Source organism: Hylobates moloch, unplaced genomic scaffold (genome assembly GCF_009828535.3).
Source record: "Hylobates moloch isolate HMO894 unplaced genomic scaffold, HMol_V3 SCAFFOLD_17, whole genome shotgun sequence".
In the NCBI taxonomy this organism is placed as follows: domain Eukaryota; kingdom Metazoa; phylum Chordata; class Mammalia; order Primates; family Hylobatidae; genus Hylobates; species Hylobates moloch.
In genome coordinates, this window is record NW_026652292.1 from 43,808,331 (window position 1) to 43,824,781 (window position 16,451).

Here is a 16,451-nt window from a genome sequence, read left to right on the forward strand (position 1 = left end):
ATTTGGAAGCCCATATCTTTCACATATCTGTATATGATATCTGGCACATACTTAGACATTCAATGAATAGTAATTACACCAATATTAACATCTATCAATTTAGTGCTTATTGTGTTTTGGGCTCTCTGCAAAACGCTTTCTAATAACTCATTTAATTATCACAATCAACCCATATGGCAGTGTCTTGATTTTCCCTAAACAGATCAAGAATACAGGATGTTAAGTAATTTGCCCCAAATCAGCCAGCATGAAGGTGGTAGATTGAGGATATGAAACCAGACAGTCTGGCAGCAGTGATTAATATCAATACATTTCTTCCTCTCTCCAATGTCATTTGGAGGTTTACCAAAAACTAGCACCTCTTGGCACATGTTCAAGATCATCTCTTGGCAGCTGCTAAAGGAGGGGAAGGGAGATGATTCCTTGACAGAGAGCTGAAGGCCCACAGACACAGGCACGGGCATGTTCTTATCATGACACCTAATAGGAACCAGGTCTTGCCAACTTCTTTAGTAGTGGGAGTTCAGTGGTGTGGGTATACTAAATGCATACCAGATACTCTCTAACACAACTTCAGGTAGAAAACAAAACAAACAAAACCTACTTTTTACTATATCAGAAGCAAATTTTTCTACTTAAACCTCTATTATATGACATATATTATTTTCCTTAATTGTATCAACAGGACATAATGAAGTGTGAGTTACTCCGTGACAATCTATAAACCAATACTGAAGTCAAATATAAATGCTGGTTTCAAGCCCAATATTACAAAGAGGACCAAAAGAACAGACCAGATCAGTTGTGCCTTTAGCTGTAGTCTCCCTTTCATTTTTAATTGCTTGCTTTTCAAAACCTTTCATTTTGCACTTAATGGAGTGCCTACCTGACTCACTAAGCCTAACTCAAAACCTACATCTCAGAAAGGCATTTTTTATTCCTCTCCACCTGGAAGTCATCAATCATTCCTTTGACCTCTTCTTTCTAGCCATTAGATTTTGCTTTCATGTGAAGTTATTCTTGTTACCCAAGCTGACTTTTGGCTGCTCTGGGACAAAAACAGTGCCTTATTCGTTTGTTTATACACTAGCACAGAACTTTGCAAAGAGTAGATGCTAAATAATTATTTTATTAAATGTCTGATCTGGAAGTGAATATGTGCTGACATTCTAAACATGTTCCATTTTAATCACCCTCTGACATAATAGTTCCACTTCAATAGCCGAGCATCTTATTTATTTCATATAAGGAGAGATCAAGAATGAAATACCCTATGTATATGAAATGTGTGAAAACAAATTTGTGAAAATAATTTGTGAAATGTTTCCAGGAAATTTTTCTTTTTTGTCTAAGCATTATATACATGTAACAAAGAAATTTTGCTTTAAAAAAAATTCAATTAGGCTCTTAGGCAGAAAAATTCAGCTCCTTGCAAGTTCTATGCTTATGATTTTGGCTTAGGGTATTGGAAAGTTACAAATTTAAAGATCATCACTTACACAAAAGCATACAGCACAACCAAAATTTTAATCTCTTTCTTCTTCCTCCTTTTTTTTTTTTTTTTTGAGATGGAGTTTCACTCTGTCTCCCAGGCTGGAGTGCAGTGGTATGATCTCAGCTCACTGCAACCTCCAACTCCTGGGTTCAAGCGATTCTCCTGCTTCAGCCTCTGGAGTAGCTGGGATTACAGGTTTCCACCACCACACCTGGCTAATTTTTGTATTTTGAGTAGAACAGGGTTTCATCATGTTGATCAAGCTGACCTCAAGTCATCTGCCCGCCTCAGCCTCCCAAAGTGCTGGGATTACAGGTGTGAGCCAGCACGCCAGGCCTAATTTCTCTTTCATAGCAATAATATTCACTAATATTCCTAAGAAGCAGGGTAGCCTAATAGTTATAGAGTTGGAATCCTGTTACCAGACTGCCTGAATTCAAATCCAGCCTCTGCCAATGAATAAGTTATTTAACCTGTGCTTCTGTTTCATCATCTCCAAAACAGATATAATAAATAATATAAACTCTTAGGTATTTTGTAAAGATTAAATGAGCTAATATGTGGAAAATGTTTAGACGAGGATCAAGAAACATTAGTCCTATGTTCTTCAACAATACCAAGTAGGAAGACCATAGATATGCTTCTAATTTTGAAAGTCTTGTAGGTCCAGGAGTAGTTGGAACCTTCACAATGAATTCAGGTATTTACTTTTTTATTTTCCATGATATCAGCTCTTCATTTTTGAGGCAGTGCAGAATACACCTTTGTTTTCAGATGTAGCAAGTATTGCTATCTCTAATGCCACAGCATTTTATCATTAACTATATTTGGGGGAAAAACAATATAATTCAGCTGGAATCCTTAAATATCATGAATGAAAATCCCTATATATATGAAATAAAATACAGGCTATTAATGATTCATTATAAATAATTTTAAGTGGTCTTATTTTGTATTCAACTATGCCACATTAAAAAGTCCTAAGAACTATTAAGAAGTGTAGTAAGGGACCCCAAATTGTATTATACTTAATGTATTCATTCACAAAGCAAGAATCTTGAAAATAGATATTTTAGAATATGTTTGCAGTACTATGTGTGTGGGGGATCTTTATTCCATTTTGGGTACTTTCGACAGTCATAAGTCAAGCTTAAATTAGAATGAGGTCAATTTTGAGGTAATTAGTTCTGATACCTTTTAAAAACTTTATGACATATTTTTATAAGTGCAGAAAATGCCCAAAAAAGGTAATTTCCTAGGGGAAAAATATAATTTTTTCCCAAGCCACTCCACCCTTTTAATGATCAGAGTTTAAGATGTTTATTTGAAAGTTCTATTTTTACAGTGGAAAGCAGAATTCCTCCACAGGCTGACAAGGAAAGCTTTGCTGAAACTTTCCGAGTTGGTTAATCTGCGTTTAGCTTTATTGTATCCTCAGGATAGCATGGACACACATTACGGCCCTGAAATGCCAGTTCCTAACTCCCATCGTTACTCACTGCAGGGCGACAGCGGTGGGCCTCTTGTTTGTGAGAAGCCTGGAGGACGGTGGACATTATTCGGATTAACTTCATGGGGCTCCGTCTGCTTTTCCAAAGTCCTGGGGCCTGGCGTTTATAGTAATGTGTCATATTTTGTCGAATGGATTAAAAGACAGATTTACATCCAGACCTTTCTCCTAAACTAATTACAAGGATGATCAGAGACTTTTGCCAGCTACACTAAAAGAAAATGGCCTTCTTGACTGTGAAGAGCTTCCTGCAGAGAGCTGTACAGAAGCACTTTCCATGGACAGAAATGCTCAATCGTGCACTGCAAATTTGCATGTTTGTTTTGGACTAATTTTTTTCAACTTATTTTTTCACCTTCGTTTTTCTGTTATTTCAAGTTCAATGAAAGACTTTACAAAAGCAAAGCAAAGCAGACTTTGTTCTTTTGCCAGGCCTAACCGTGACTGCAGCACAAAATTATTGACTCTGGAGAGATTTAAAATCATGCAGGTGCTACAGTAACAGGTTATGGAATGTTCTCTTTTATCCTATCACAAAAAAAGACATAGAGATTTAGGCTGATTAATTATCTCTACCAGTTTTTGTTTCTCAAGCTCAGTGCATAGTGGTAAATTTCAGTGATAACGTTGGAGACTTGCTTTTTTTTTTATACCCCACAATTTTTTTTATTACACTTCAAATTTTAGGGTACATGTGCACAACGTGCAGGTTAGTTACATATGTATACATGTGCCATGTTGGTGTGCTGCACCCAGTAACTTTTCATTTGATTTATTAAAAGCCAAGATAATTTACACGTTTAAAGTATTTACTATTACCCTTCTAATGTTTGCATAATTCTGAGAACTGATAAAAGACAGCAATAAAAGACCAATGTCATCCATTTAGGTAGCAAGACATACTGAATGCAAAGTTCTTTAGACATCAATATTAACACTTGACATTATAGGACCCCCATTCTAGATGTATATCAAGATCGTAATTTTATAGAAGAGTCTCTATAGAACTTTCCTCATAGCTGGGTTTGTTCAGGATATATGAGTTGGCTGATTGAGACTGCAACAACTAGATCTATACTTATGGGCAATATTTTGCTTTATTTATGTGGCAAAGAACTGGATATTAAACTTTGCAAAAGAGAATTTAGATGAGAGATGCAATTTTTTAAAAAGAAAATTAATTTGTATCCCTTGTTTAATTAAATTTATTTTTCAGTTTTCTTGCGTTCATCCATACCAACAAAGTCATAAAAAGCACATTTTCGAGCACAGTAAAACTTTGCATGGAGGAAAACATTTTGTAACTTTCCTCAAAAGATGTTTAATATCTGGTTTCTTTTCATTGGTAATTAAAATTTTCGAAATGATTTTTAGCTCTAAGCCACTTTATGCAACTCAATTTCTGAAGCAATTAGTGGTAAAAAGTATTTTTCCCCACTAAAAAACTTTAAAACACAAATCTTCATATATACTTAACTATTAGTCAGGCATCCATTTTGCCTTTTAAACAGCTAGGATTCCCTACTAACCTCCACCAGCAACCTGGACTGCCTCAGCATTCCAAATAGATACTACTTGCAATTTTATACATGTATTTTTGTATCTTTTCTATGTGTAAACATATTTGAAATTCAAAAAGTTTTAGCAATTTCTATACTATTCATCTCCTGTCCTGCAGTGTGAAATCCAGCAACTGAATTGTGGTCATGATTGTATGAAAGTTCAAGAACATATGTCAGTTTTGTTACAGTTGTAGCTACATACTCAATGTATCAACTTTTAGCCTGCTCAACTCAGGCTCAGTGAAATATACATATTATACTTATTTTAAATAATTCTTAATACAAATAAAATGGTAATGGTCTAATCACCTTTTTTTTTTTGGCTGGATATGGGTGGCAAGTCCTAAGAAATTGTTTCTGTTTCTATAACAGCATGCTGGCACCCTGTTTACCAATCACAATTCACCTCCCTTATATCTCACTCAAAGGTACATGCTCTTTTATTTTAGAGGATATAGGCTCCTTGACTGGTCTGAAATTAGAGGTTGCTAATAGTCTCAGATTGGCCATTAAGTGTCCAATGGGAACTTTAGTCCTGGTAAGGGCACACAGATCTTTAACACCTAGAGTACGTTTTGGGAACCCAATACAATTATTTTATACATCTTTTGTAATAAGATTATATCCCAAAATGTATATATTAATCAATGTTCTTATCTACTGAGAGCAATGATATAATATTTGGTCCCCTCCAAATTTGGTGAAATACACTGAACACCAGATCACATCAGCTTGGGTAACTTTATGTAAAAGAGTTATTGACTTGTAAATGTGACCATTTAAAGGCTTCATACAGATCCCGACCTCTTTAGCCTAAGGTCTAGATTGTGTTTCAGAATTAAAAATTTTCCAAATTTTAAAAAGAAATACAGTTTAGCGTTCAGTAATGAAATATATTAATATTTTTGTAGCAAAGTATATGAAAGATTACATTAAGCAAAGTACATAAATAGTTTTATATTTGTTCGGGCATAGAAGTTACACCTAATTTATGAAAAATATTTCAGTTTTCAGAGGTTTGGAGATTTTGGAATTGTGGATACGAGATTGTGGCCCTGTAACGTTAGCACTCAGTATTTTCCTCTATTCATATGTACAGATAATTCAATTCTGAAAATTGAAAACTGTTCTTTTTCCTTAGTATTTTTGGATCATTCTTTGTCCTTAGATTCTAACCTTTTTATTTACAAGTGAACATATCTCTAAATTATTGTTTATCAGGAGACGATGATCTCAGGGAATGAATGCAAGCTGCTGTGAGGATAATAAATGATATGACATCAGTGATTTTCCATAAAAGAAAAGGCATATTCTGGTAAAAGGCATGCTTTGTGACTTTCCTTCTAAGTTCAGGTACTAATTACAGTTGGATTTGGCAAATGTTTACAAGAGTGATGACAATTTTCCAGTATACATTATTTATGAAACAGTTTATTTATAAAAACAGTCATAAGAAAGCAGAAAGCAACTTCCATTAGCTGTGTGAGATTTTGAAAGTTCTAGAAATCAGCTTATGTAAAAGACTATTTGCAATAACAACAGAAGGCTACAAAAATGTCAGACCAAAATAGTAGGCAGAAGGTAGAAAACTAAACCCTGAGAATAATAGTCATTAAGAAGACCTTAATGTAGACATTGCATATGAGTATGGAGATTCAGGAAGGAAATTCTGGATGACTGGTGGCTGACAACTTTCAAATATAATAGAGATAGGATTTCAAAAGAACTTCAACAGGAATATATGATTTTATAGTAGCACCTGGCCTTACTTAGAATAAAGTAGTTTCTTTGTTACAACTAAAGCCAGCATACATGATTTGCAATAGCAGTAAACTTGCTATAGACATTCCTGTCCTCAGACGTATTTTAAAACCAAATTTTTCTAAGAACCTCATAGAAAACTCCAGAGAACAACTTGTATTAGTTTCTGTTTATATCTCATATTTTAGAGGCTCCAACACCTGAAAAGTCTCAGGGTATTGTAAAAACTATGAACCTTCAAGTGGTCTCTGGAAGATTGTTTTGAAATTGATTGTATCACTTTGATCAGGCTATTGTCAGTTTTAAAATACAGGAAATTGCCCAATGGGCTACAGGCTGAGCTGATGTCTGCCTGACCTATGGCTTCAGTTTCCTAACTGACAACATCCATACAGAGGCAGATCTCATAAAAGGTCTTCTCTTGATTGGAACCTGACAGAGGAATGCATTCCTGGTCCCTGAAGAAACCCTAGAATCCCTCTTTCCCCTTTCCAATGAAGGCTCCACCTCAGGAAAACATTGAAATGAGCAGAGAGGTATGCCTACATCTTCAGCCAGAAGACCAAAAGCATCTTCCCACAGGAAATAAAAAGCTATCAATAGGCACTAACTGTATTTTAAGCAGTATAATTATACCCTATTTTAGGTACCTTGTTGTTTAAAAGGCTCTTGGGATTTTATCTGTAAATTAACCATCTACAACGTTTTTTCCATATTTCCTCTGAGTCCTAACCAATGTATTAAAAACTACTTTTTTCTTCATAAAAAAAATTCCGATTGGAGCCTGACCATTTAAAGCATTTCCCTAGAATATAAGATCTCCTAGTAAAATAAATATATCTCAAATGACTCCCCTTGAAAATATTTGAATTTCTAAGAGAATGAAAATGCTTTTACAAAATCCAAAAAGTTTTACAAAAGCATTTGGCTCTGAATTAAATATTTCACTTCCTTAAACTCTGTCTAGGTCAAACTCTAGCCCTCTATCACAAATGTATATACAAACATACAATAATGGTCATCATGTCAGCTCTTCCAAGCCTAGTAAAATGCTCATGTCCCTTATGGAAAAACAAGTCATTCTTGCTTGGAGAGATACCTCTTCAAAATCCCTCTTCCAACCTTGAAAGAATGCTTGCAACTCCAAGGAGGGCATCTAGCTTTCTTTATCTTTGGAGGGTCCAGCCATCTCAAAGGCCTTAGTTTCAGAGTAGCCTTGATCTAAAGCAGTTTCACACAGAGAAAAGTTTCCTTGCTCAATAGCACACGAAGTTGCTGACTTCATTGCAAATACAGCAGAAGGGCCAGGCATGGGTCTTCTTCCTGACTTGCCAGCTGATTGGTTAGTATACTTTGATGTTGCTTGATTCATCTTTCCAGCCCCTCTCCACTTCTTGAGAGCTTTAGTCCTCTCCTCTGGAGTTAGTCTGTCAAAGTGCTTAGCTCTCAGAATTGGAGATGGAAACAGGGATCCCTGAAGAACTCTGTATACAAACCTAGGTGACAAGGAACATCATTAGAATTAAATTCATCTCAAATGCATTATGGAAAATCCCCCCAAATACTAACCAATTAAAAAAGTGAAAGGGTCTGGTGGCCACTTGGCTCCTGAAATAATGGGGGAGGTAACCGAACTCTAATACAAAGTGGAGATAAAACAATATTAAATAAATTAATATTTGTAAAGCAATTAGAAAACAGTAATTGCCATATAAGTGTTTATTAAAAAACAAAACTAACATCTATAAAAGTAGAGATATAAATAGTTGCTACATAGGTTTAATGTTAGGTTAAATGAGACAATATATACAAAGCAGGCAGAGTGCTAACACATAGTGTTAAAAATGCTATTTGTACCAGTTTCCTATGGCTATTGTAACAAAGTACCACAAACGTGTCCCTTTCTAGACTAAGCTGACAGTGTTTCTTCTGGTATAACATTCTCAAAAGTCTTGTGACTCTCCTATGTATGTCACTTGGATTTATGCCACTAGATAAGAGGTGCCACCACAGATCTTTCCTGTATAACCTCATTTCTTTTCCTGGTTACTACTGCAATGGTTGAGGAGATCTAGGAATCACATAACTAATCTCTTCAGCACTAGCAGAAAGGTTGTCCAGCTATGCTCTCAGACTTCTCTCCAGAGCATACTACTAACAGTCAATCTCCTAATTTTAGCAACTTTTGCAATCTGGATAGACTGAGAATTTCCTAAACCAAGTTCCTTATGGCTTAGCAGTTTTCCCTTCAGTCTCTTTCCTCTCACATTTTACTATAAGCAGTAAATCAGGACACACCTTTGACACTTTGCTTAGAAACCTCCTCAGCCAAATATCCAAGTTCATTGCTTACAAATTCCGCTTTCCATATTACTGTAGAACACAATTTAGCTAATTTTTCTGCCAGTATTTGAAAGATCCACTTCCCTCAAATTCCCAAGCATGTTCCTCATTTTCTTCCGAGTCCTCATCAGTGTACTTGAAAATTCATATTTCTAGCAACTTTCTGTGTATGATGATATATGTATTCTCTACATCTGATGATACAGGCTTTCTCTGACTTCTTCATTTTCTTCTGAAACCTCACCAACAGTCACTTAATTTTTCAGGAATGCAAGATCTTTTTCGTATTATAAAAGCAATTAATGTAATTTACTACACTAACAGTATAACAAAGAAAATCTTATCTCAATGGATACACAAATTTATATATGTTTTAAATGTGAAAAGGAATAGAATGGAACTTCTTTAAGCTGGTTAATGGTATAGTCATAAAATTCTATATAAAACATCATAATTAATAGGGAAATATGGAAACCTTTCCTTCTGGGATCAGAAACAAGACAAGCTTCCCTAGCCAGGTCAATAAGAAAAATTAAGCGCCTATGTATTGGAAAGAAAGAAACACACTGGTCATTATTTGCTAATGGCATTACTGTATATGTAGAAAACCTAAAATAAAATATTGGAACTAATAAGTAAATGTAGCTATCAAGATCACTGGTTACAACTTTAAGGTCCATATTTCTACCAAGAGCCTGTGTAAGGAAGTCTAGGAGGATTTTTCTATTATGTGCCAACATTCACCCTGCCTCTGCCCATTATCCAGTTTCAAAGCCACTTCCACAGTTTTAGGCATTTGTTATAGCAGAAACCTATTCTGAGTACCCAAATCTGTATTAGTTTCCTATGACTGCTATACCACGTTATTACAAACTTGGTAGCTTAGAATTACAAAAATTATTCTCTCAATGTTTTCAAGGCAAAAAATTATGAAATTAGCTTCACTGGGCCAAAATCAAGGTATTGGAAAGGGCGTGCTCCCTCTGGACCCTCTAGTAGACAATCTATTCCTTGCCTCTTCCAGCTTCTGGTGGCTTCTGACATTTCTTGGCTTGTGGCTAAGGAATCCATGATCCCATAGTCATAGTGCCTTCTCCTCTTCTGTGTCAAATCTCCCTCTGCCTCTTTCTTATAAGGACACTTGTGGTTACATTTAGGATCCACCTGGATAACTAATCTCTTTGTCTCAAGATCCATAATGTAACCACTTATGCAAAGTTCGTTTCTTGCCACATAAGATAAAATTTACAGGTTACAGGGATTAGGACATGGAAATCGTTTAGGGAGTCATTTTTTAGCTTACCACAATAATATTAGAACTATACTTTTTTTTTTGAGACGGAGTCTTGCTCTGTCGCCCAGGCTGGAGTGCAGTGGTGCAATCTTGGCTCACTGCAAGCTCCGCCTCACAGGTTCACGCCATTCTCCTGCCTCAGCCTTTCTGACTAGCTGGGACTACAGGCACCCGCCACCACGCCCAGCTAATTTTTTGTATTTTTAGTAGAGACGGGGTTTCACTGTGGTCTCGATCTCCTGACTTCGTGATCCGCCTGCCTTGGCCTTCCAAAGTGCTGGGATTACAAGCGTGAGCCACTGCGCCCGGCCCAGAACTATACTGTGAAAGTCCCAGAATTTTTAAAGCTAAAACCTTAAAGTAATTGTTTTTTCAGAAATTCTGTAAGTTCTTCTTGTCAGTTTTTAATCTGGAAGCTGGCAATAGCAGTGAGCACTATAGAAGTATCTTAGTTTCACAGTGATATTGTTATATATAAGTACCATTGAGTAACTCAGATGGGTTTTCTTATGCATTTCTGGAAGAGATATTCATCAGCAACAAAGGATTGTGTCCATTGTGCCATATGATACAGTTACAGATCAGAGCAGGCAAACTTTTTCTGTAAAGGGCTGGATAGTAATGTTTTAGGCATTGGGAGCCAGACAAACTTTGTTAGAACTATTCAGTTCTGCTGTTGTATTGCAAAAGCAGCCATAGATCATATATAAGTGAGTATGGCTATATTCTAACAAAGCTTTATTTACAAAATTAGACAGTAGGCCAAATTTGGCCTGTTTGCCACAGTTTGCTGATGCTGTTATAGAATAACACGAACTTACCATTATGACTCTCATTTATGTTTAAAAAAGCAGAACAACTATTTGTTATAATATTTTCAGCTAAACAAATTTTGTGAAACTGCAGAGATGATGAGTTCTGAGTTCCAAGAATCTATATATTAAAAACCCATGTATTCTTCTTAGTCATTTCCATCCCATACAATACTATAAATCAGATTAAACTAGAACTGGGGGAATAACTGAACTCAGATAAGGGAGGAAAGTTGAAAAGTGTTCAGTGCTTACAGATTGTAGTAGAGACTGCTACTTGTCCCTCAACACCCAGTCTCCCTTTCTTCCTTTTAGAAACTCCAAGATTTTAGCCACTCAGTTACAATGTACATATGTAGGTTCATGCCACTACATGAAAAACAAACAAACAAACAAAAATATAAAAACAAAGCTGCTTGCCCTCTACTTTCCCATTCCTGTATACAGGGGCAAGCAGGGCTGAAGATCAGCTGAGTCACCTTCTGTCATGAGATGAGGGCTGCTATGGTTGGAATGTTTATTCCCTCCAAAACTCATGTTGAAATTTAGCGGCTGTTTTTACAATATTAAGAGATAAGACCTTTAAGAGGTGATAAGGCAGAGCCCTCCTGAGTGAGATTAATGCCATTATAAGAGGGCGAGTTCGATCCCCTTTTGCCTCTTTGCCCTTCCACCATCTGAAGGTGCAGTGTTCAAGGTGCCATCTTGGGATCGTCAAATCTTCTGGTGGCTTGACATTAGACTTTTCAGCCTCCAAAACTGTGAGCCAATAAATTTCTGTTTATAAGTTACCTGTGGTATTCCACTGTGGCAGCACGAAATGGACCCAAACAAGGGCCTGACCCTTGGGAGACAGCAAAGTAAAAAGATAGAGAAAAGGATCTAAGTCCTTAGATAACCCCGTGAAGCAAAGCTACCCTATCCCTGTAAACTGTCAACCAGATAAAATTTTTCATGAGAGATAAATCAGTCTCTCGGTTTGCTTAAGCCACTTTTGTTCTCTGATAAAAGAGTTAAAAAACAATATTTTAACTGGGACACAAATTGACTTTCTCACTACTAAACAGGGTGACCTGCCAACCATTCTTAGTAGTGTGGTTGCTTGAAGGATTCTTAGCCTATGATTCCATTTATTCTCTCAATGATAAAATAAATACCATACCTGGGCAGAAGAGCAATGGACATTGTGAGTATACAAACTAAGTAGAATACTGGATCCAGCATGTGCTCCTGCATAATCCAGTAAGGGTTGGATGGTGGGTTGCAAGTTACACACATGGCTCCAAAAACTATGGCAAATAAAAAATAAGACAAGATGCTACCAATGATGACCAGCAAGTGGATCCAAGTCTGTAAGACAAGAAGAGCAGAGGAAATGAATGCTCTGTCACTGATACGATATTGCCACCTGGACAAATCTGCTCCATTAAAGAGACAACACATCTAAGCACTGGATGAATGGTGTAACAAACCTTAACAAACAAAATATAAGATATCAAGGAGATGGGAGTATTTTTTGTGAATGAATTACATCACTGTTTGAATTCTGTAAAACTAAAGTAAATCAAATGCCAAAAGGGAATTCTGTTGACTAGTTTATTCTATACTATCCATGCACCAAGAGGTGTCTGGATCTTCTCCTTAATTTTTTTCATATAGTCACTCACTGGTCTGTTTCCTTGTTAATGTAATACCTTAACCCAGTGAACCTCAAACTGAAGCCACTCAAATAGGCATTAGACGGTACTGTTGATCACGAATACCGTCATTCTCCTGCCTGAGTAAGTGTTCAGGTGGATCACATTTCCACGCTCCCTTGAAATTAAGCATGCCCATATGTCTTGCTTTGACTAATAAAATGTGAGTACACGGGGTATGTAAAACTTTCCAGTTAGAAGCATGTAAGAGCTGGTCCGCAATTTTCCAAGCTGTCTCCTTTCCTTCCATACTGACCAAGAAGTTCTCTCAGAGGACGGTTGCTTCTAGAGGTGTCTGGAATATCAGCCAACTTTATATGAGCAAGAAGTAAATGTTTGCATGTCATACCACAGCCTAGCTACTTTCAATTTATGTATATCTTGCAGTATTATTTTTCTTTTTCTTTTCTTTTTTTTTTTTTTTGAGACCGAGTCTTGCTCTGTCGCCCAGGCTGTAGTACAGTGGCGCAATCGCGGCTCACTGCAAGCTCCGCCTCCCGGGTTCACGCCATTCTCCTGCCTCAGCCTCTTCGAGTAGCTGGGACTACAGGCGCCTGCCACCACGCCCAGCTAATTTTTTATTTTTATTTTTTAGTAGAGACAGGGTTTCACCGTGGTCTTGATCTCCTGACCTCGTGATCCACCCGCCTCAGCCTCCCAGAGTGCTGGGATTACAAGCGTGAGCCACCGCGCCCAGCCGCAGTATTATTTTTCTTAACATTGGTTCACTAATTAAGTAACTTTATCTAGAAAGAAAAGTACGATGAGATATCATCTCACCCCAGTTACAATGGCTTGTATCCAAAAGACAGGCAATGACAAACACTGGTTAGGATGTGGAGAAAAGGGAACCCTTGTACATTGTTGGTGGGAATGTAAATTAGTACAACCACTATGGAGAACAGTTTGGAGGTTCCTCAAAAAACTAAAAATTGAGCTACTGTATGATCCACCAATCTCACTGTTGGTTGTACACCCAAAAGAAAGGAAATCAGTATATCAAAGAGATATCTGCACTCCTATGTTTGCTGCAGCACTGTTTACAATAGCCAAGGTTTGGAAGCAACCTAAGTGTTCATCGACAGATGAATGGATAAAGAAACTGTGGTATATCTACATGATGGAGTACTATTCAGCCATAAAAAAAGAATGAGATTCTATCCCTTACAACAACATGGATGGAACTAGAGGTCATTATGTTAAATGAAATAAGGCAGGCACAGAAAGACAAATACTGTGTGTTCTCACTTATTTGTGGGATCTAAAAATCAAATCAATTGAACTCATGGACATAGAAAGTAGAAGGATGGTTATCAGAGCCTGGGAAGGGTAGTGGAGGTATCAGGGGAGGTGGGGATGGTTAATGGGTACACAAGAAAATTAGAAAGGATGACTAAGATCTACTATATGATAGCATAATGGGATGACTATAGTCAATAATAATTGTATATTTTAAAATAACTTAAAGGATCTATTAGGATTGTTTGTAACTCAAAGGATAAATGCTTGAAGGGATGGATACCCCATTCTCCATGATGTGCTTATTTCACATTGCATCCCTGTATCAAAACATCTCATATACATAATAAATATATACACCTACTGTGTACCCATAAAAATTTTAGAAATAAAAAAAGAAATTTAAATTCAAAAAGGAAGAAAAGTATATGCCTACTTTAAATGTATGAGGTTGGTGCAAAAATAATTGCGTTTTTTTGGCACCAACTTCATAATATTAATATTCTCTGTTATAAAAGAGCTGAGTCTGGGGTTTGATTAATCTTTGTTATAAAGATAAATTAGCAAGAATTACTGTGATACCACATAATAGCATCAAATGAGATACCTCTTTGATATAATCAGAAGTATGAAAAGAGAATTACCTTCACATTATGTAGTATTTAGTGTTATTTAGTGCAGTATACAGTACTACCTAAAATCATTGTGTGTACTATTGGTGGCGCATATCATGCTTTTTAGGGAAACACTGCTTTTATTAATCTCTTTTATTTTCTAGGGCTATAATTTTCAAATAAGATTAGACTTTCTTCTTTTCTCTCCTAATCTTGCAAAGTATTTCCCCATGGCAGATATCTTCACAAGAGTCACACGGACTGCTTATTTTTTAATAAAATGTACAAACAACTAGAAAAATGTTAGCTAACTCCTGCATTAACGTCTTCATGCTGCTAAAACAATAATTCCTTTTTTTTCTTTCTCAAATGTCTTTCCTTCTATTTGAGCCATTTTGTTCCAATTTTTTATCTCTTAAAACATGCTTTGGCCAGGCTCAGTGGCTCATGCCTGTAATCCCAGCACTTTGGGAGGCTGAGGCGGGCGGATCACGAGGTCAGGAGATCGAGACCATCCTGGCTAAGATGGTGAAACCCCATCTCTACTAAAAATACAAAAACAAAATTAGCAGGGCGTGGTGGTGGGCGCCTGTAGTCCCAGCTACTTGGGAGGCTGAGGCAGAAGAATGGCATGAACCCGGGAGGTGGAGCTTGCAGTGAGCTGAGATAGCACCACTGCACTCCAGCCTGGGCAACAGAGCAAGACTCTGTCTCAAAAACAACAACAACAACAAAAACAAACAAACAAAAAACAACAAAAAACATGCTTTTGGCAAGTGAGATAGTGACTTCATAGAGTTTATACATTTAAGTTAATTGATACAAAGAAGTGAAAGTCAAAGAATACTGGGTAAAAACCAACAGGGAAGTGGGAGGTGGCAATGAGATGGTGAATAAGAGCATGAAGGGAAAGAGTTTTACACTTTCAGAATGGCTGGCTGTTACTAACAAGAGACCTGCAGGGCCAGGATCTCTAGCCATGCATCCTCCAGCATAAGAAACAATTCTCTAATGATGCATCCTTTAAACAGCAGTCTCTGTTTATCTTTGACTCTAGCTTTCACTCCCTTTCTTGGTGAGGACACCCAGCATTGTATGCAGTCTCAGCAAAATACTCCTCCCCTAGCCAAAGCCTGTGACTGAAGCTAGGGAAATAGGATTCCATCACAAGAGAGTAGACTTGGAGCACAGTGGGGCAAGAGCAGAAAGAAAATGAATGGAGCCAGTTCAGACCAGAGGACCATCCTGACAAGTCTGACCATTAGTTTCTACTCTGTGCATCTCCAGAATCACTCTGGTTTCTCAGATATTTTTGCATTTCTTTATTTTGTTCTATCATGGTTCTTCATTATATTTTTTAATAACTTCTCTATTTTTTCAGGTTATTCAGATGATGTTGCTCATAATCAGTGAACCCAAACTGATACACTTTATGTGTTAAATCCTCTGGCACACTAATAAATGTCAGAATCTTTGGCATTTTCTCAGGTGGCCACCAAAAGTACCAATGCAATTGCTTAAAAATTGAATAGGTATAAAAACAATCCCAAATATTTCAGTTCTAGAATTTCCTTTACTCTACTCATCTGGTATTTGCAGATATTAACCTTTTACTACATTTTAGCTTGTAAGATTTTGTTATAGATGATTATAAGCAAAGCAAATAATGTCCAAAATAATCAGCCCTACTTTAGAAATTGTTATAAATAATTTTGTAATATAACTTCATATATTTTAAACTATAACCTTATTCAGCTATTTCCTATTTAAAATTCATATGTTATGAGGACGGTAAACTGAACCCCAAAACTGGTTATTTAATCATTTATTTATCCATTCAAATATTTTTTAAGCACCTGCTGTGTGCCAGTCTTGTCCTTTAACACTGGTATATAGCGGCGAACAAAATAGGCATGAACCCTACCCTCACGGAAAGCATAGTCTAATGCGGAAGATAAATATGAATAAGATAATCACATTTTTTTGTTTTTAGAGACAGGGTTTCTCTCTGTTTCCCAAGCTGGAGTGCAGTGGCATAATCATAGCTTACTGCAGCCTCCAACTGTTGGGCTTAAGCGAGCCTCCTCCTCAGTCTCCCAAGTGGCTGAGACTGCTGGCAGGTGC

At 36.8% G+C, this 16,451-nt stretch overlaps 2 protein-coding genes across 8 annotated transcripts in view; one reads left to right on the forward strand and one right to left on the reverse strand.

Annotated features, from left to right (window-relative positions):
- Positions 1-4,893, forward strand: part of CORIN (corin, serine peptidase) — a 250,529-nt gene extending 245,636 nt beyond the window's left edge. For 2 of the 4 annotated variants that reach the window (XM_032135377.2, XM_032135379.2), the window contains one exon: positions 3,000-4,893. In XM_032135377.2, the coding sequence (XP_031991268.1) occupies positions 3,000-3,182 (183 nt within the window). In that variant the 3' untranslated portion in view covers positions 3,183-4,893. The remainder of the gene's footprint in view (positions 1-2,999) is intronic. The other 2 variants (XM_032135378.2, XM_058430030.1) reach the window with 1 other exon arrangement.
- ATP10D (ATPase phospholipid transporting 10D (putative)) overlaps positions 4,893-16,451 on the reverse strand; it is a 108,517-nt gene continuing 96,958 nt past the window's right edge. For all 4 annotated transcript variants that reach the window (XM_032135373.2, XM_032135376.2, XM_032135375.2 and 1 more), the window contains 2 exons: positions 11,940-12,127; positions 4,893-7,824 (listed from right to left, as the gene is read on the reverse strand). In XM_032135373.2, coding sequence (XP_031991264.1) covers positions 7,485-7,824; positions 11,940-12,127 — 528 coding nt within the window. In that variant the 3' untranslated portion in view covers positions 4,893-7,484. The remainder of the gene's footprint in view (positions 7,825-11,939; positions 12,128-16,451) is intronic.